The sequence below is a fragment of the Cherax quadricarinatus genome, chromosome 32 (assembly GCF_038502225.1).
Source record: "Cherax quadricarinatus isolate ZL_2023a chromosome 32, ASM3850222v1, whole genome shotgun sequence".
NCBI classification, from domain to species: domain Eukaryota; kingdom Metazoa; phylum Arthropoda; class Malacostraca; order Decapoda; family Parastacidae; genus Cherax; species Cherax quadricarinatus.
Window position 1 is genome coordinate 17165091 of NC_091323.1, and position 22435 is coordinate 17187525.

The 22435-nt window shown below is 40.4% G+C and overlaps 1 protein-coding gene across 4 annotated transcripts in view; it reads right to left on the reverse strand.

The window, feature by feature from the left end:
• The window catches only part of LOC128690300 (polycomb protein EED), a 107054-nt gene that overhangs the window by 24381 nt on the left and 60238 nt on the right, over window positions 1-22435 (reverse strand). For all 4 annotated transcript variants that reach the window (XM_053778919.2, XM_053778920.2, XM_053778921.2 and 1 more), the window contains one exon: window positions 2710-2862. In XM_053778919.2, the coding sequence (XP_053634894.1) occupies window positions 2710-2862 (153 nt within the window). The remainder of the gene's footprint in view (window positions 1-2709; window positions 2863-22435) is intronic.

The window sequence follows — 22435 nt, forward strand, 5'->3', positions numbered from 1 at the left end:
GTACCTTACCCTCTTCCATACATTTATTAAATAATTGCACCAACCACTCCAAAACTATAGCCCCACCTGCTTTTAACATTTCTATCTTTATCCCATCAATCCCGGCTGCCTTACCCCCTTTCATTTTACCTACTGCCTCACGAACTTCCCCCACACTCACAACTGGCTCTTCCTCACTCCTACAAGATGTTATTCCTCCTTGCCCTATACACGAAATCACAGCTTCCCTATCTTCATCAACATTTAACAATTCCTCAAAATATTCCCTCCATCTTCCCAATACCTCTAACTCTCCATTTAATAACTCTCCTCTCCTATTTTTAACTGACAAATCCATTTGTTCTCTAGGCTTCCTTAACTTGTTAATCTCACTCCAAAACTTTTTCTTATTTTCAACAAAATTTGTTGATAACATCTCACCCACTCTCTCATTTGCTCTCTTTTTACATTGCTTCACCACTCTCTTAACCTCTCTCTTTTTCTCCATATACTCTTCCCTCCTTGCATCACTTCTACTTTGTAAAAACTTCTCATATGCTAACTTTTTGTCCCTTACTACTCTCTTTACATCATCATTCCACCAATCGCTCCTCTTCCCTCCCGCACCCACTTTCCTGTAACCACAAACTTCTGCTGAACACTCTAACACTACATTTTTAAACCTACCCCATTGCCTATGCTCTCATTAGCCCATCTATCCTCCAATAGCTGTTTATATCTTTCCCTAACTGCCTTCTCTTTTAGTTTATAAACCTTCACCTCTCTCTTCCCTGATGCTTCTATTCTCCTTGTATCCCATCTACCTTTTACTCTTAGTGTAGCTACAACTAGAAAGTGATCTGATATATCTGTGGCCCCTCTATAAACATGTACATCCTGAAGTCTACTCAACAGTCTTTTATCTACCAATACATAATCCATCAAACTACTGTCATTTCGCCCTACATCACATCTTGTATACTTATTTATCCTCTTTTTCTTAAAATATGTATTACCTATAACTAAACCCCTTTCTATACAAAGTTCAATCAAAGGGCTCCCATTATCATTTACACCTGGCACCCCAAACTTACCTACCACACCCTCTCTAAAAGTTTCTCCTACTTTAGCATTCAGGTCCCCTACCACAATTACTCTCTCACTTGGTTCAAAGGCTCCTATACGTTCACTTAACATCTCCCACAATCTCTCTCTCTCTCCTCTACATTCCTCTTTTCTCCAGGTGCATACACGCTTATTATGACCCACTTTTCGCGTCCAACCTTTACTTTAATCCACATAATTCTTGAATTTACACATTCATATTCTCTTTTCTCCTTCCATAACTGATCCTTCAACATTACTGCTACCCCTTCCTTTGCTCTAACTCTCTCAGATACTCCAGATTTAATCCCATTTATTTCCCCCCACCGAAACTCCCCTAACCCCTTCAGCTTTGTTTCGCTTAGAGCCAGGACATCCAACTTCTTTTCATTCATAACATCAGCAATCATCTGTTTCTTGTCATCTGCACTACATCCACGCACATTCAAGCATCCCAGTTTTATAAAGTTTTTTTTCTTCTCTTTTTTAGTAAATGTCTACAGGAGAAGGGGTTACTAGCCCATTGCTCCCGGCATTTTAGTCGCCTCATACGACACGCATGGCTTACAGAGGAAAGATTCTTTTCCACTTCCCCATGGACAATAGAAGAAATAAAGAAGAACAAGAGCTATGTAGAAAAAGGAGAAAAACCTAGATGTATGTATATATATATGCATGTGCATGTCTGTGAAGTGTGACCAAAGTGTAAGTTGTAGCAGCAAGATATCCCTGTTATCTAGCGTGTTTATGAGACAGAAAAAGACACCAGCAATCCTACCATCATGCAAAACAGTTACAGGTTTCTGTTTCACAGTCATCTGGCAGGACGGTAGTACTTCCCTGGGTGGTTGCTGTCTACCAACCTACTACCAATAACATTTCTGTTATAGAATAGAAAACACAAGGGATTAGATACAGCACTGTGAAAAAAAGAAAGTACTATGATGGGATGGGAGTCTGAAAAGGATAAATTAGATAAGACCAAATTAGCACGTACATTACACCTAAAAATGTGAATATATTTATGTGTAAATGATCAATGTACAGAGACAACACCGATTTTCCAGCAGCCCTGGTTCCTAGGCTTGGCAAGGACTAACAGAGGTCATATAATAATAATTAAACAATACACCTCTGACCCACCATGGTCTGCTGGAAACTTAAACATTAGTATCAATGAAACAGGTTGATTATTACTATACTTAGAAAGCATGTTGCAGTACTATCACTATCAAAGTGGTAAATTTTAGAATTTTACTGGAACTGTACTGCTAATCACAAAGGTTATGAGCAAAATATGCTAAGAATTACATAAAATCAAGAGGTCACCACCAACAACTGGAGTGTAAATAATGTAAGTGACCACACACAGCACATACATTATCTGTGATTGCTCAGTACACCATTTTTTGGGAAAAAAAAAAATAGTCTCGTAATTACCCAGACTAAAAAGAGGTGCCAGATGATCCGTAGCCAGAAAATCGGTGTTGCACCTATATTCATGTACTGAGACAGTCAGCATTAAATGCCACTTACTGAAAATGTCAAGAGAATTAAAAAGGAAAGGTAAAATAAGGAGGTGCTGGTACTCAAGATATGTTGCACTGAGGAAAAAATAAAATTTACCTTTTGCCAGTAGTCCAAGGAAAATCTCATGAACCAGATTTCACATTCCTTATAATCAAACTTGTGAATAATTGTGACATTAGTATCGTTGTGCTTCAGTTCTGTCTGATTAAGAAGCCCAGGCTTCCAGCAAACAATAGTATTTTCACAACTCTGCAAATAGTCATAAAAATGTTATTAAAAAAGTTGCTCAATTTTTTATATTATAATTTTAACTCATTCACTGCTCATCATGTAGATCTAAGTTACTGACACCAGAGTCCCTTGCATGGAGCTCAGCTCATTCAGATCAGCTGCAAGCAGTAAATCTTGGCCCAGACATGAGAGAATGAGTGTGCAGTCAGTGCATATAGTATAAAAAAAAATCTTACCACATGCAATGCATGATGGGAAAAGCAAAACTCTGACATTGCATTTGGTTTAAAATAGCGACTTCGAGGTGTTTTCTAGGATGGCTTTTGTGGTTTTATTGGTTGTTTCTTGGTATCATCTGATAGAAGATATACAACTGAAATAGAGATGATTCTGGTTGGTTCCAGGACCAGAAAAAGCTTGAAAGTTCCCTCAAAATTTGCTTCATGCATTTTTACTAGGTCTGATTCAATTATTAACATGGCATAAACCATTACCAATCAATGAATTAAAAACAGAAGGGAAGTATAATATAGGAGAGACCTAGGGACCTGACTAATGAACACAGGAAATGTTTTAGTGCCTGGAATGTATGCATTCACAACCTATGCTTCACACCCATGAGTGCTGGTACCACTATACTCTCATATACAATATTACCATTTTTGCCTCAATGGATAACATTCCATCTCCACAGATGCCTCCATGCACCACCCATTTTTTTACCTTCATCAATTCTATGGTTCACCTCATCTTTTCATATATATTATGCACTTTAAATTTAAGTTTTCATTTCCAGCACACCCATTTCCATTAAGGCATGTAGGAGTGGAATTCATTTCCAATGATGGCGAACGTTTCTGTTAAGGAGCACCGTGGTAGGCAGACCTCTCACTATGTATCAGGCAAGTCCAATGTCTTAGCACTGTAGGAGAGGGTGTGAGGGAGGGTGATGGGATGTAAACAACCTCCCATGTTGTTGGCATCGATGTAACAGGACACGTACCAGACGAATTAAGGTAAGTGTACATTGCTCAATTTTTCCATCATCATCCCATCTCATCTCTGAATATTTATTATGATTTCCAAATGTAGTGAAAATAATGCTGGTGGAACAGGGAAGAACATTAACTGTCAAACTACAGTTGACCCTTCAACAACCCGGGTTTGAACTGTGTGGGGTCCACTTATACACGGATATTTTCAATAAATATTACGTACTGGAATTTTTTTTTTTAAAGATTTGCAACAATTTGAAAAACTCACAGACGAACCACGTAACCTAGAAACATGAAAAAAAAAAAAAAAAAAAAAAAAAAAAAAAAAGGAGAGAGAGAGAGAGAGAGAAAGTTAAGCATGTAAAAAGTGCATAAAATACAGTGGAACCTTGACTTACGAGTGTCCCAATGTACAAGTTACAAACCAAAATTTGACTTACAAGCCAGCTCCCCCCGCTTCCCCAGCAACGCAAAGCCTGGACACCTCGCTTGTTTATCTATGATTTCATGCTTTAATTCCATGGAAATCATACTCTTTTTCTTCTCAGCATTGTCCTTTACACTTACTTTCTTAGGACCCATGCTTAGAAAAATGAAATTTGGCCAAATGAAAATCAAAAATGTAAGCAAAGCATGAGAAAACTGCTCCCACAGTGAGGTAAACAGTGCACTGAGTTTGTGGAGTTCATTATTATAATAATAATAATTATTATTATTAATTATTATTATTAATTTGGGTAACTAGAGCACAAATCCAATTCCCTAGATCAAGAGCCCCTCAGTTCCCAAAATTAATAATAACAATAATACATAATACATACGTAATAATAATTCAGAATAACAAAAAAAGGCACAATACCGTGACTGGAACGATACACAAAATAACCCGCACATAGAAGAGAGGAGCTTATGACGACATTTAGGTCCAACTTGGACCATTTACAAAGTCATTTTGTAAATGTGTGACTTTGTAAATAGTCCAAGTCGGACTGAAACGTCGTCATAAGCTCCTCTCTTCTATGTGCAAGTTATTTGTGTAATAATTCAGAATGCTGCCGCTAGTTGGCACAGCTGATGCCAAAACATCTGGTAAGCAGTACACATGTTCACATCGCTCTAAGAGCAGTTCTCTCATGCTTGCTTGCATTTTTATTACAGTCATTTGGACAAATTTCTTTTTTCTAACCATGGGTCCTAAAAAAATAAGTGCAAAGAACAGTGCTGAGAAGAAAAAGATGATGATTTCCATGGACTTAGCCAGGCAATACCAGCTTAGTACATCTACGATATGTAGATACTAAAGCTGTATTAGTTATGTTCAGTGATTAAACAAAAACTGTATCAGTTACATTCAGCGATCAAACAAAGCAATGTTGTTGTTGGAGGTTTACAGGGCCACTAACATCATATGCCGCAGCCTCAACCTCCCCCATCCTCACTGCTCCAAGTGTTTAAGTACATATACACTTTATATGAACAGTTTAACATTTCTTTACATTCTGTAGTGTATTATGAATTATAATGTTTTTATATACAATATTTCTGCAATTAGCCTCACAAATATTCCATTTTCTCTTACAATATGAGCATGGAAAGATACAATAGTCAAAGTTAGACAGGAAGTGGCAGACACTTCTGCCGCTGCCTCTGCCACCGTATTATGGCCTATTTTATTCATTCTAGATTGTATATGTTTCTGTAATGATTATATTGTTTATTATGTCATATTAGATGAATTGTGATAGATATTTAAGCCATACAGTTGATATTAGTGTCATATTCAAGTATTCTGTCTTGTCTCCAGAGTGCAGGAATGGATTAATGGCTTTTCAATTAGTTTAATCGAGGAAAATTTATTTGATATATGAGTAAATTGAGTTACAAGCTAGGTCACGGAACGGATTAAACTTGTAAGTCAAGGTTCCACTGTATATGTAGATGCTAGTCTATCTTATCGTTTACTACCAAAAAATATACACACCTACAGTGGACCCTCCTTTTCGTCTTTAATTTATTTATTTATTTATTTATTTAATAATTTGAACATACATACAGAGGTACAAAAAAATACAGGTAAGAGCAGCATGGTAAAGCCACTTGTATGCATAGCATTATGGGCAGACTTAAAATTAACTTAAGATTAACTAAGCAATGATGTAATCAGTGATAAAACATTATTGTAAACAGATAACAATAAAGCACAAATGAGTATTACAAAGACAGGTCATATGGTTGCATGCATTGCTGTACATTCAGTAGAATGAAGTATTCTGTTACGTAGTGTATTTAAAAAAATAAAGTTAGATTGGGTCTTAGGTTTAACATTTATGTGATATAATTGTGAGAAGCATTTAAGATATACAATTTATAAGGTTCAGTTATTCAGTATTTATTTGGTTTTGTGTGAGTAAGTGATCTTTGAGAAGAGACTTGAATTTATAAACAGGTAGTGTTTCTTTTATATTTACAGGTAATGAATTCCAAATTTTAGGGCCTTTTATGTGCATTGAGTTTTTGCATAGCGTGAGATGGACACGAGGAACATCAAAGAGTGATCTGTGCCTTGTGTTATGGTCATGTGTTCTGTTGAGGTTGGCAAGGAGATGTTTGAGGGGAGGGTTAATATCAGAGTTAAGTGTTCTATGTATGTAATAGGTGCAGTAATAAGTATGGATGTTTTGTATGGTGAGTAGGTTTAGTGTTTTGAATATTGGTGGAGTGTGCTGCCTGTAGTGGGAATTTGTTATCATTCTGACTGCAGCCTTTTGTTGGGTAATTAGTGGTCTGAGATGGTTACTTGTTGTTGAGCCCCATGCACAAATTCCATAGGTGAGATAGGGGTAAATAAGAGAGTGATATAAGGCCAGGGAGTCCAGAGAGTCCAGTGAAATGTGAAATCGACTAAAACTGAAACCATTTTCCCCATAAGAAATAATATAAATCCAATTAATCTGCTTCAGACATCCAAAGTATTAACAAAAAATACATTTTATAGAGAAGAACTATATTCCACAGCTTATTTATCACATTTCATCTAATATGACATAATATCAATAACATACAAAATATATTATATACTCTAGAATGAATGAATAAAATATGTCATTACGTATGTGAGGAGTAAGTGGTGGTGATGATGTTGCTGGGTTTATAAGGGCCACTGAGAGAAGCCATACACATTAGTGCTAGTGTAGGCAGCAGCAGAAGCCTCAAATAAATAACAAAAAGGCACAATACTGTGACTGGAACGATACACAAATAACCCGCACATAAAAGAGAGAAGCTTACGACGACGTTTCGGTCCGACTTGGACCATTGACAAAGTCACACTAGCAGAAGAAGAAGCAGAAGAAGCAGAAGAAGCAGAAGAAGCAGAAGAAGAAGAAGAAGCAGAAGAAGAAGAAGCAGAAGAAGAAGAAGCAGAAGAAGAAGAAGCAGAAGAAGAAGAAGAAGCAGAAGAAGAAGAAGAAGCAGAAGAAGCAGAAGAAGCAGCAGAAGAAGAAGAAGAAGAAGAAGAAGAAGAAGAAGCAGCAGCAGCAGCAGCAGCAGCAGCAGCAGCAGCAGCAGCAGCAGCAGCAGCAGCAGCAGCAGCAGCAGCAGCAGCAGCAGCAGCAGCAGCAGCAGCAGCAGCAGCAGCAGCAGCAGCAGCAGCAGCAGCAGCAGCAGCAGCAGCAGCAGCAGCAGCAGCAGCAGCAGCAGCAGCAGCAGCAGCAGCAGCAGCAGCAGCAGCAGCAGCAGCAGCAGCAGCAGCAGCAGCAGCAGCAGCAGCAGCAGCAGCAGCAGCAGCAGCAGCAGCAGCAGCAGCAGCAGCAGCAGCAGCAGCAGCAGCAGCAGCAGCAGCAGCAGCAGCAGCAGCAGCAGCAGCAGCAGCAGCAGCAGCAGCAGCAGCAGCAGCAGCAGCAGCAGCAGCAGCAGCAGCAGCAGCAGCAGCAGCAGCAGCAGCAGCAGCAGCAGCAGCAGCAGCAGCAGCAGCAGCAGCAGCAGCAGCAGCAGCAGCAGCAGCAGCAGCAGCAGCAGCAGCAGCAGCAGCAGCAGCAGCAGCAGCAGCAGCAGCAGCAGCAGCAGCAGCAGCAGCAGCAGCAGCAGCAGCAGCAGCAGCAGCAGCAGCAGCAGCAGCAGCAGCAGCAGCAGCAGCAGCAGCAGCAGCAGCAGCAGCAGCAGCAGCAGCAGCAGCAGCAGCAGCAGCAGCCGCCACTGGATGGCGAAACGTCCACAACAAAGACAACCAGACGCTGCACATGTGTCTTAATTTCATCAGTAGTTGTAGTAGTAGTAGAAGAAGAAGAGGTAGTAGTGGTAGTGGTAGAAGTGGGAAATAAGGATGACGAGCCAGTCAAAAACAAAGGAAGGGGAGCACTGCAAGAGAGCTAGATGCCCACAGAGGGAGAGCAAGCGCACAGAGGTGCGTGAAAGGGGAAGTAGTGAAATAAAATAAATGAAGAAGGAACAGAAACACAAGACAGGAGAGAGAAAGACAACCCAGAGGAGAAAAGGAAAGAGGAAGAAGAAAAAGAAAGAAAAAATGAGGATTCAGGTTAAGTCACGGGTGTCCTGAAGTTCGGAGCATTTTACAATGTAGTGGGAGAGGAAGGCATCTACAGAGACGAAGCCAGGGCTAAGGTTCCTACAAGGAAAGTTGTGTATTACAGAGGATTCAACTAGACGTCGACTGTTCAAGTTGGAAGTAGGGAAGACAGTTTTAGCAGAAGACCAGTCAATAGGATGGCTATGATCTCTGACGTGACAGAAAAGAGCATTGTTAGTGTCGGCAAGCCTAACACTATTTTTGTGCTCCCTAAGTCTATCAGAAAGAGATCGACCAGTTTCTCCAAAGTATTGAAGAGGACAGGAGGAGCAAGAAATAGAGTAGGTATAGAGCTGGTATTTCCCTGATTAGCTCTTTTGATTCCTTTCGTCCATCTCGCTTCCGTAATCTTCCTGTCTTGTCCACTTTTCGTGGTGCTCTCCTTCCTGCTCTTGTTAGTCTGTTTTCCAAGAATCACCACCTTCCATGCCATTACCAACTTGCCCTTTCTTCTCTTAAATCCAACACTAACACTGTCATACTATCTTCTGACAAAGGTAATTCGGTAGTTATCCTTGATCGCGAGGATTACCTCCGTAAAGCTGATGTCTTGCTCTCTGACTCACGCACCTACACTCCTCTCGTTTCCAACCCTCTTGATCGCATCAAGAGAACTTTCAACAAAAAACTAAGGACTCTCTCCGACCTCTGTCCTCCTGACTTTGACCTTGTTCAACAGTTTCGTGTCATCTGTCCCTCTCTTCCCTATTTCTATGGCCTTCCCAAAACTCATAAACCTGATATTCATCTTCGTCCTATCATATCCTCTAGAGGTTCTGTCTCTTATTCTCTTGCTTCTTGGCTGGCCAAAACCCTCACTCCCTTTCTTGGTACTTTTTCTCCTACCCACCTCCGTCACTCTCAAGACTTCATTGAACGGGTTCGCTCTCTCCTAACCTGTAAGATGCTTAGTCTTGACGTTGAGTCCCTCTTCACCAATGTCCCTCTTGATGATGTCCTTGATTTCCTTAGAGAGAAGGCCCATGAAGGGTTTCTTCATCTCCCTATCCCCACTGATGTCTTTCTTGATCTGATCCGCCTCTGTGTGGACTCTAACTCCTTTTCCTTCCAAGGGAAATATTATTCTCAAACCTTCGGTGTCGCTATGGGCTCTCCTCTCTCTCCTGTCCTTGCTAATCTTTACATGGAATACTTCGAGACTGTTCTTCTTCCTACCCTCGATGTGCAACCTTCACTCTGGCTCCGCTATGTGGATGACATCTTTGCTCTGTGGCCTCATGACTCCAGTCTCTTCCAACCTTTTCTTGAAGCTCTTAATAATCTTGCCCCTTCCATTAAGTTTAAAGCTGAATGGGAATCTAATTCCTTGCTTCCTTTCCTTGATGTCCATGTCCACCGCTCAGATACAAGTTTTTCCTTTTCCGTTTACCGTAAACCTATGCACAGTGGCATGTACATTCACTACTTTTCCTATCATGCTTCCCCTGTCAAGAAAAGTGTTCTTATCTCCCTCTTTCTCCGTGCCCTCAGCATCTGTGATCCTCAGTTCCTTCCAGCAGAAATTTCCACTCTTCATAATTCGTTCTCCCGTCTTGGCTACCCTTCCCATTTCATAGACTCTGCCCTCTCATGTGCTAAACGCAATTTCTTCTCTCCCAAACTTTCTACTCATGGGAACTCTTCTATCCTCTGCCTTCCCTACATTTCCGGTCTTTCTAATCTCAACAATTCTCTCCGTTCCTTAGACATCAAGCTTACCTTCCGCCAGACTAACACTCTTCGCACTAATCTCGTTCATACCTCTCCTCCCTCTACAGATGTTCCTGGTGTCTACTCTATTTCTTGCTCCTCCTGTCCTCTTCAATACTTCAGAGAAACTGGTCGATCTCTTTCTGACAGACTTAGGGAGCACAAAAATAGTGTTAGGCTTGCCGACACTAACAATGCTCTTTTCTGTCACGTCAGAGATCATAGCCATCCTATTGACTGGTCTTCTGCTAAAACTGTCTTCCCTACTTCCAACTCGAACAGTCGCCGTCTAGTTGAATCCTCTCTAATACACAACTTTCCTTGTATGAACCTTAGCCCTGGCTTCGTCTCTGTAGATGCCTTCCTCTCCCACTACATTGTAAAATGCTCCAAACTTCAGAACACCCGTGACTTAACCTGAATCCTCATTTTTTCTTTCTTTTTCTTCTTCCTCTTCCCCTTTCCTCTTTCCTTTTCTCCTCTGGGTTGTCTTTCTCTCTCCTGTCTTGTGTTTCTGTTCCTTCTTCATTTATTTTATTTCACCACTTCCCCTTTCACGCACCTCTGTGCGCTTGCTCTCCCTCTGTGGGCATCTAGCTCTATTGCAGTGCTTCCCTTCCTTTGTTTTTGACTGGCTCGTCATCCTTATTTCCCACTTCTACCACTACCACTACTACCTCTTCTTCTTCTACTACTACTACAACTACTGATGAAATTAAGACACATGTGCGGCGTCTGGTTGTCTTTGTTGTGGACGTTTCGCCATCCAGTGGCTGGCTGGATGGCGAAACGTCTACGATGGGGATGCCCGGGTGTTGTGCATGTGTCTTAATTTCATCTTGTCGGTATTATATACAATTCTTGTACTACTACTACTACTACTACTACTACTACTACTACTACTACCACCTCCACCTCTTCCTGCCTATATATAGCCGTCTTGCTCCACCTCTGTTAGTGTGACTTTGTCAATGGTCCAAGTCGGACCGAAACGTCGTTGTAAGCTTCTCTCTTTTATGTGCGGGTTATTTGTGTATTGAAGCCTCAAACACTGTTCACACAAATAATGTACGTAATTTATAAATAAGAAACGTTTACACTTTAATTTATAAATACTGTACCTTGGAGATGCTGGCATTGGTTTAGGGTGGTAGAAGATAGGCAGGGCAGTGTATGTTTGTAAGCGGCCGTACATACCTCCAATAACATCGGAGGAGTCAGTTTCGTGAGAGTAGTAAGGGAGAAAAAGTTAGCATATGAGAAGTTTTTACAAAGTAGAAGTGATGCAAGGAGGGAAGAGTATATGGAGAAAAAGAGAGAGGTTAAGAGAGTGGTGAAGCAATGTAAAAAGAGAGCAAATGAGAGTGGGTGAGATATTATCAACAAATTTTGTTGAAAATAAGAAAAAGTTTTGGAGTGAGATTAACAAGTTAAGGAAGCCTAGAGAACAAATGGATTTGTCAGTTAAAAATAGGAGAAGAGTGTTAGTAAATGGAGAGTTAGAGGTATTGGGAAGATGGAGGGAATATTTTGAGGAATTGTTAAATGTTGATGAAGATAGGGAAGCTGTGATTTCGTGTATAGGGCAAGGAGGAATAACATCTTGTAGGAGTGAGAAAGAGCCAGTTGTGAGTGTGGGGAAAGTTCGTGAGGCAGTAGGTAAAATGAAAGGGGGTAAGGCAGCCGGGATTGATGGGATAAAGATAGAAATGTTAAAAGCAGGTGGGGATATAGTTTTGGAGTGGTTGGTGCAATTATTTAATAAATGTATGGAAGAGGGTAAGGTACCTAGGGATTGGCAGAGAGCATGCATAGTTCCTTTGTATAAAGGCAAAGGGGACAAAAGAGTGCAAAAATTATAGGGGGATAAGTCTGTTGAGTATACCTGGTAAAGTGTATGGTAGAGTTATTATTGAAAGAATTAAGAGTAAGACGGAAAATAGGATAGCAGATGAACAAGGAGGCTTTAGGAAAGCTAGGGGGTGTGTGGACCAGGTGTTTACAATGAAACATATAAGGGAACAGTATTTAGACAAGGCTAAAGAGGTTTTTGAGGCATTTATGGATTTGGAAAAGGCATATGACAGGGTGGATAGGGGGGCAATGTGGCAGATGTTGCAGGTGTATGGTGTAGGAGGTAGGTTACTGAAAGCAGTGAAGAGTTTTTACGAGGATAGTGAGGCTCAAGTTAGAGTATGTAGGAAAGAGGGAGATGATTTCCCAGTAAAAGTAGGCCTTAGACAAGGATGTGTGATGTCACCGTGGTTGTTTAATATACAGTGGACCCCCGCATAACGATCAGCTCCCAACTCGACCAATTATGTAAGTGTATTTTTGTAAGTGCTTTTGTAGGTGTATTTTTGGGGGTCTGAAACGGACTAATCTAATTCACAATATCTCTTATGGGAGCAAATTCGGTCTATAATGGCACCCAAACAGATTTCTGGATTGAAATAATATCGTTATCTGGGGGTCCACTGTATTTATAGATGGGGTTGTAAGAGAAGTAAATGCGAGGGTCTTGGCAAGAGGCGTGGAGTTAAAAGATAAAGAATCACACATAAGTGGGAGTTGTCACAGTTGCTCTTTGCTGATGACACTGTGCTCTTGGGAGATTCTGAAGAGAAGTTGCAGAGGTTGGTGGATGAATTTGGTAGGGTATGCAAAAGAAGAAAATTAAAAGTGAATACAGGAAAGAGTAAGGTTATGAGGATAACAAAAAGATTAGGTGATGAAAGATTGGATATCAGATTGGAGGGAGAGAGTATGGAGGAGGTGAATGTATTCAGATATTTGGGAGCGGACGTGTCAGCGGATGGGTCTATGAAAGATGAGGTGAATCATAGAATTGATGAGGGGAAAACGGTGAGCGGTGCACTTAGGAGTCTGTGGAGACAAAGAACTTTGTCCTTGGAAGCAAAGAGGGGAATGTATGAGAGTGTAGTTTTACCAATGCTCTTATATGGGTGTGAAGCATGGGTGATGAATGTTGCAGCGAGGAGAAGGCTGGAGGCAATGGAGATGTCATGTCTGAGGGCAATGTGTGGTGTGAATATAATGCAGAGAATTCGTAGTTTGGAAGTTAGGAGGAGGTGCCGGATTACCAAAACTGTTGTCCAGAGGGCTGAGGAAGGGTTGTTGAGGTGGTTCGGACATGTAGAGAGAATGGAGCGAAACAGAATGACTTCAAGAGTGTATCAGTCTGTAGTGGAAGGAAGGCGGGGTAGGGGTCGGCCTAGGAAAGGTTGGAGGGAGGGGGTAAAGGAGGTTTTGTGTGCGAGGGGCTTGGACTTCCAGCAGGCATGCGTGAGCGTGTTTGATAGGAGTGAATGGAGACAAATGGTTTTTAATACTTGACATGCTGTTGGAGTGTAAGCAAAGTAACATTTATGAAGGGATTCAGGGAAACCGGCAGGCCGGACTCGAGTCCTGGAGACGGGAAGTACAGTGCCTGCACTCTGAAGGAGGGGTGTTAATGTTGCAGTTTAAAAACTGTAGTGTAAAGCACCCTTCTGGCAAGACAGTGATGGAGTGAATGATGGTGAAAGTTTTTCTTTTTCGGGCCACCCTGCCTTGGTGGGAATCGGCCAGTGTGTTAATAAATAAATAAAAATTGCTTAAGTCTTTTGCTACACTGTTAATGCTACACTTTATCGCTGACTCGCACTATAGCCTTTATCGACTCCTGCTGCTTTAGTATCATACATATCGTAGAATCATTGGATCACTGAAGAAGTCATATTCTCACTTTTCTCTTCCTCTTCCACTTTGGTACTTTGCTACGAGTTTTTTCTTGAATTTATCAGGTTTCTCACCTTCTTGATCAATGGGCTGGCACCAGCAGCTTTCTTTGGGCCCATGGAGGCTTATTTAGCAGTCACACAGAATAAACAAGTGCAAAAAACAATGAAATATGAAATGTTTCCAATGGCCTTGCAGGATAATGTTCACTCACCCATAAACAAAGCAACAATGCCTCCTCAGAATGCATGTGTAGGAGGTTGTGCATGCAGCACTTGGACATGTACCATACCACTGACGAGAACGAAGGAAAGCAACGTAAACGAAGCCAATATTTTTACCATACCATCGACGAGAATGGAGAAAAGCAACGGAGTCAATAATTTTACGGAAAAAATCGGCGATAATGGAAATGAGCAAAAACAGAGCTCAACGAAAAGGGAGGGTCCACTGTATTTTAAAATGATAAAATTTATCAAAACTTACGAACACAAACACTTAAAGATGGTACATGGCGCTATTCACAACTGAGGGAAATGTAAACAATATACAAATGCAGATACAATATTAAATCATAACTACACAAAATTAACCATAGTACATACTGTACTACTACTCTGTGAAGCATGGGTGATGAATGTTGCAGCGAGGAGAAGGCTGGAGGCAATGGAGATGTCATGTCTGAGGGCAATGTGTGGTGTGAATATAATGCAGAGAATTCGTAGTTTGGAAGTTAGGAGGAGGTGCCGGATTACCAAAACTGTTGTCCAGAGGGCTGAGGAAGGGTTGTTGAGGTGGTTCGGACATGTAGAGAGAATGGAGCGAAACAGAATGACTTCAAGAGTGTATCAGTCTGTAGTGGAAGGAAGGCGGGGTAGGGGTCGGCCTAGGAAAGGTTGGAGGGAGGGGGTAAAGGAGGTTTTGTGTGCGAGGGGCTTGGACTTCCAGCAGGCATGCGTGAGCGTGTTTGATAGGAGTGAATGGAGACAAATGGTTTTTAATACTTGACATGCTGTTGGAGTGTAAGCAAAGTAACATTTATGAAGGGATTCAGGGAAACCGGCAGGCCGGACTTGAGTCCTGGAGACGGGAAGTACAGTGCCTGCACTCTGAAGGAGGGGTGTTAATGTTGCAGTTTAAAAGCTGTAGTGTAAAGCACCCTTCTGGCAAGACAGTGATGGAGTGAATGATGGTGAAAGTTTTTCTTTTTCGGGCCACCCTGCCTTGGTGGGAATCGGCCAGTGTGTTAATAAATAAATAAAAATTGCTTAAGTCTTTTGCTACACTGTTAATGCTACACTTTATCGCTGGCTCGCACTATAGCCTTTATCGACTCCTGCTGCTTTAGTATCATACATATCGTAGAATCATTGGATCACTGAAGAAGTCATATTCTCACTTTTCTCTTCCTCTTCCACTTTGGTACTTTGCTACGAGTTTTTTCTTGAATTTATCAGGTTTCTCACCTTCTTGATCAATGGGCTGGCACCAGCAGCTTTCTTTGGGCCCATGGAGGCTTATTTAGCAGTCACACAGAATAAACAAGTGCAAAAAACAATGAAATATGAAATGTTTCCAATGGCCTTGCAGGATAATGTTCACTCACCCATAAACAAAGCAACAATGCCTCCTCAGAATGCATGTGTAGGAGGTTGTGCATGCAGCACTTGGACATGTACCATACCACTGACGAGAACGAAGGAAAGCAACGTAAACGAAGCCAATATTTTTACCATACCATCGACGAGAATGGAGAAAAGCAACGGAGTCAATAATTTTACGGAAAAAATCGGCGATAATGGAAATGAGCAAAAACAGAGCTCAACGAAAAGGGAGGGTCCACTGTATTTTAAAATGATAAAATTTATCAAAACTTACGAACACAAACACTTAAAGATGGTACATGGCGCTATTCACAACTGAGGGAAATGTAAACAATATACAAATGCAGATACAATATTAAATCATAACTACACAAAATTAACCATAGTACATACTGTACTACTGTAATAATTTCAAAGCTACCTCCTATTGCTATTGTGGTGAGCTCAAGTGCTACGAGTATCTGCTTAAAACACCATATAACACTAATCGTCTCTGCCTGAGCAATTTGTCTCTACAGTAAATTGCATATCACAGTAAAAATGTGATCACTCACATTTTTTTTTTTTTCAATAAGTCGGCCGTCTCCCACACAGGCAGGGTGACCCAAAAAGAAAGAAAATCCCCAAAACGAAAATAATTTCATCATTCAACACTTTCACCTCACTCATACATAATCAGTCTTTGCAGAGGCACCCAGATACAATAACTTAGAAGCATATATAAAAATATAAAAAGTGACCTGAAATAATAAACTCCATATAGAATATAATATCAGGGCCCCAATTATATATATACGGTCCTATTACACATCCCTCCAAACTGCCAATATCCCAAATTCCTCCTTTAAAGAGCAGGCATTGTACTTCTCATTTCCAGAACTCGAGTCCGGCTATATAAAAATAACCGGTTTCCCTAAATCCCTTCACTAAATATTATCCTAATCACACTCCAACAGCTCGTCAGGTCCCAAACACCATTCGTCTCCGTTCACTCCTATCTAATACGCTCATGCACGCTTGCTGGAAGTCCAAGCCCCTCACCCAGAAATCCTTCTTTACCCCCTCCCTACAACCTTTTCAAGGACGACCCCTACCCCGCCTTCCTTTCCCTATAGATTTATACGCTCTCCATGTCATTCTACTTTGATCCATTCTCTCTTAATGACCAAATCACCTCAAACACCTCTTCAGCCCTCTGACTAATACTTTCATTATCTCCACACCTTCCCCTAATTTCCACACTCCGAATTTTCTGAATATTATTTACACCACACATTGCGCTTAGACAGGATATCTCCACTGCCTCCTCGCTGCAGCATTTACAACCCAAGCTTCACACCCATATAAAAGTGTTGCTACCACTATACTTTCATACATTCCCTTCTTTGCCTCCATTGATAACGCATTTTTGTCTCCACATATACCTCAACGAACCACTCACCCTTTTTCTCTCATTAAGTCTATGGTTAACCTCATTCTTCATAAACCCATCTGCTGACACATCAACTCCCAAATATCTGAAAACATTCACTTCTTCCATATTCCTTCTCTCCAATGTGATATCCAATTTTTCTTTATCTAAATCATGCAATACCCTCATCACCCTACTCTTATCTATGTTCACTTTTAACTTTCTACCTTTACACACCCTCCCAAACTTGTCCACTAACCTTTGGAACTTTTCTTTAGAATCACCCATAAGTACACTATCATCAGCAAAAAGTAACTGTGTCAACTCCCATTTTGTATTTGATTCCCAATAATTTAATCCCACCCCTCTCCCGAACACCCTAGCATTTACTTCTTTTACAACACCATCAATAAATATATTAAACAACCATGGTGACATTACACATCCCTGTCTAAGACCTACTTTTACTGATATGTAATCTCCCTCTCTCCTACACACCCTAACCTGAGCCTCACTATCCTCATAAAAGCTCTTTACAGCATTTAGTAACTTACTACCTATTCCATATACTTGCAACATCTGCCACATTGCTCCCCTATCCAGTCTGTCATGTGCCTTTTAACCCTTTGACTGTCGCGAGCCCCTTTCTGAAATTGTCATTCTATGTCGCAAAATTTTTTTGGAAAAAAAAAAAAAAAATTCTTGTGAAATGATAGAGAATATTTTCCCAATGGTAATGACACCAAAAGTACGAAATTTGGTCGAAAACTCACGGAATTACGCTCCCGCGAAGTTAGTGGTCTCGGCGACATATACGCATCGGCGATTTCGCCAACTTTGATCCCTGTTTTTGGCCAATTCCTTTGTTCCAGTTGACCAAACTCATAGCTATTTCTTTAGAACTCTATTTTTTCTATCAGTCGAGTACAAGAAACCGCCCATTTACCGATTTGAACTACCCAATAAAGTGGTCAGAAATTGGCAATTTGGCCAATTTCATACAAATTAAAAAAGATGCCAATTTCAAAATAGGGTCCAGAATAAATAATGTAGACATTCTTCACACTAAAATAACATATCCTCTGCTCATTAGTCACGTCTCTAGGCCCCTCTTATATTACTATTGCTTTCAACTTTGATTTTTTATTCATACAAAAAATACAAAATTTACTGTTATGCAGACTACTGCATTATTGTAAAAATGGTATAAATAATATCAGTGCACTAGTGAAAGAATATTAGACTCCCCAGTTGATGTGCATTGGACGTGTGGTGTGATTTGCTTATTCATGAACATTGGTAAAAATTGAACATTTCCACTACTTTGAGCTCAATTTCAAGGTTGTTTTCATCATGAAACTAATCAAAATCATCTCTATTTCTGCAATATGTTTTCCATTTTATCATGTGAGACCATGAAAATGAGAATACAAGGATATATACTATACGAAAATACACCTCAAAGTCAGTGTTTTAATCTAAAAAAAATGGTCAGTTTTTTTTCTCATTATGCACTGCGTGCTGCAGGATTTTTTTTATGTGGTGCACACTGACCACACAGACCCATTCTCTCACATGTGGGTCTACCAGCTTTCTCCTGCTTGATCTGAAGCCACTAGCATTTATGCGTATTAATACATCCGAAACACTGACTCATAAGACGTATACATACGACGAAAACAGTTAAAGGGTTAAAAATTCATAAATGCAATGAAAACTTCCCTACCTTTATCTAAATACTGTTAACATATATGTTTCAATGTAAACACTTGATCTACACATCCCCTACCTGCTCTAAAGCCTCCTTGCTCATCCGCAATCCTACTCTCCGTCTTACCTCTAATTCTTTCAATAATAACCCTACTGTACACTTTTCCTGGTATACTCGGTAAAATTATTCCTCTATAATTTTTACAATCTCTTTTGTCCCCCTTCCCTTTATATAAAGGGACTATACATGCTCTCTGCCAATCCCTAGGTACCTTCCCTTCTCCCAACCACTCCAACACTATCCTCCCCTACTTAACATTTCTGTCATGATCCCGTCAGTTCCTGCTGCTTTACCCCCTTTCATTCTACATAATACCTCACACACCTCCCCCACACTCACATGCTGCTGTTCTTCATTCCTAAAAGATGGTATACCTCCTTGACCAGTGCATGAAATGACTGCCTCCCTTTCTTCATTGACATTTAACCCGTAAACGGTCCAAACGTATACAGTGGTCCCTCGATTTAGTAGTTCTTGGGAATCATAGATTTCGGAAATCATAGGGATATTTTCGTATAAACATGGGCTCGCTAATCATAGGTTGACTCGCGAATAGTAGTTCGTCCAGGACGCGTACGCACGGTGTGAGCCAGGGCGGCCTCCCTACCCAGCCAGTCTGGCATTGTTTACCAGTGAGCGAAGGTCCCCTCACGTGCTCCTACGAAATATTTCATAATATTCCACTCATTTTAGTGCTTGCAAGTACTAAATAAGCTACCATGGCTCCAAAGAAAGCTCCTAGTGCCAAGCCTGTGGTAAAGAAGGTGAGAAATACGATTGAATTTAAGAACAGCAACAGATCGCAGCTCAGAATCTTGCTGCAGAGGAGAAGGAAGAGAGATGGAAGAAGGTGCCTTCTTCAGAAATTAAAGAGATTTTTTATGGAGAAACATCATCCTGACAAGGTTGTTGCAAGCCATGTTGGCAACATGTACAGTGACGAAGTCTTGGGCCATTTTAGGGAAGTGTTAAAGAGACGCCAGAAACAGAGCACTCTCCACAGTTATTTTGCGAGACAGGACTCCAGTGACTCTCAAGGTGGTCCTAGTGGCATTAAGAAACAGAGAAGAGAAGCAACCCCACAAAAGCAATTGGTACCTGAGGTGTTGATGGAAGGGGATTCCCCTTCCAAACTGTAAACAATCCAATCTCTCTCCTCCTCCAGTCTCCTATACACTAAGAAGAATCTCCAATAAAGGTAAGTGTTATGCTGTTAATGTTTCATTCATCATTTCCCATTGTATTGTTTATGTACTACATCTATATTTCGTGTATAAAATTTCTTTGTTTTAATACTTCTGGGTGTCAGGAACTGATTAATTGTATTTACATTATTTCTTATGGGGAAAATTGATTCGCAAATCGTAATTTCGATAATAGTAGCAACTCCAGGAACGGATTAACTACGAAAAACGAGGGACCACTGTATATACGTTCACTACCGTACTGCCCCAACTTTTTTGATAGGAAAAAAGAGCATATGGTACCCAGGCATCACATGTCTAGGTGACTCAGGCTTATTGTGGCAACGTTAAATGTAGGACACATAAAACGTATATATACGTTTGGGGCACTAGCGGTAAAAACGTATATATACGTTTGGACCGTTTACGGGTTTAAAAGTTCCTCAAAATATTCCCGCCATCTACCCAATACCTCCAGCTCCCCATCTACTAACTCTCCTACTCGTTTTTAACCCTTTGAGGGTTTCGGCCGTACTAGTACGGCTTACGACCCAGGGTTTTTGACGTACTAGTACGCCTAAATTCTAGCGCCCTCAAATCTAGTGGGAGAAAGCTGGTAGGCCTACATATGAAAGAATGGGTCTATGTGGTCAGTGTGCACAGTATAAAAATAATCCTGCAGCACACAGTGCATGAGAAAAAAAAACTTTGACTATTTTTTTGGAATAAAACAGCGACTTTGCACTGTATTTTCGTATGGTATTTATTGTTGTATTCCAGTTTTCTCGGTCTCAATTTATAGAATGGAAGACATATTACAGAAATTGAGATGATTTTGACTGGTTTTATAATAAAAAGTACCTTGAAATTGAGCTCAAAGTAGCAGAAATGTTTGATTTTTACCAAAGTTCAAAAGTAAAAAGTAAACAAATCATGCCAAGCGTCCAATACACATCAACTGGTGAGTCTAATATTCTTTCACAAGTGCGTCATTATTATTTATACCATTTTTTACACTAATGCAGTAGTCTGCATAACAGTAAATCTTCTATTTTTTGTGAGAATAAAAATTCAAAGTGGAAAGCAAAAGAATGTAAGAGGGGCCTTGAGACGTGACTAATGAACAGAGGAAATGTCATTTTAGTGCCAGGAATGTCTTTTTTGTTTATTCTGGACCCTATTCGGAAATTGGCATCTTTTGAAATTTGTGTGAAATTGGCAAAATTGCTAAATTCTGACCACTGTACTGGATAGTTGAAATTGGTAAATGGGTGGCTTCTTGCACTCATTCGATAGAAAAAATAGAGTTCTAGCGAAATATTCATGTTTTTTGTCGACTAGTACAGTGGAATTGGCCGAAAATGGGGCTCAATGTGGGCAAAATCGCCGATGCGTAAACATAGCCGAGACCGCTAACTTCGCAAGAGCATAATTCCGTAAGTTTTCCATCAAATTTCATACTTTTGGTGTCATTATGATCGGGAAAAGATTCTCTATCTTTTCATAAGAAATTTTTTTTTTTTAATTTGGCCGACCCTGAGAACGAGTCTCGGAAAGGGCCTGTCGACCCTCAAAGGGTTAACTGACAAGTCCATTCGTTCCCTAGGCTTTCTTAACTTGTTTATCTCACTCCAAATATGTTTTCTTGTTTTTATCAAAATTTCTTGACAGTGCCTCTCCCTCTCCTACTCTATCATCTGCTCTCCTTTTTCACTCTCTCACCACTCTCTTCACCTTTCTTTTACTCTCCATATACTATGCTCTTCTTATAACACTTCTGCTTTGTAAAAACCTCTCATAAGCTACCTTTTTCTCTTTTATCACACCCTTTACTTCATCATTCCACCAATCATTCCTCTTTTCTCCTGTACCCACCCTCCTATAGCCACAAACTTTTGCCCCACATTCTAATACTGCATTTTAAAAACTATTCCAACCCCCCCTCTACTCATACTTGCACTAGCCCACCTTTCTGCCAATAGCTGCTTATATCTCACCCGAACTTCCTCCTCCCATAGTTTATACACTTTCACCTCTCTCCAACTTGTTTCCATTTTCCTTTCGTCCCATCTACCTCTTACTCTAACTGTAGCTACAACTAAATAATGATATGATATATGTGCATCCTGGAGTCTACCCATCAACCTTTTATCCACCAATACATACTCTAACAAACTACTTTCATTACGTGCTATATCATACCTTGTATACTTATTTATCCTCTTCTTCATAAAATATGTATTACTTATTACCAAACCTCTTTCTACACATAGCTCAATTAAATGCTCCCTATTTTCATTTACCCCTGGCACCCCAAATTTACTTACTATTCCCTCCACAAAATTTTTACCCACTTTAGCATTGAAATCCCCAACCACAAGTACTCTCACACTTGGTTCAAAACTCCCCATGCAGTCACTCAACATTTCCCAAAATATCTCTCTTCTTCAGGTGCATAAATGCTTACTATAACCCACTTTTCAGCTCTCACATATTTTTCATTGTGTTTAGTGCAATACTGTAAATTTTGCTTAACACCATGGGACCCAGTACATTACTGTATGTTCCCCACCCCCCTCCCCCCCCTCTT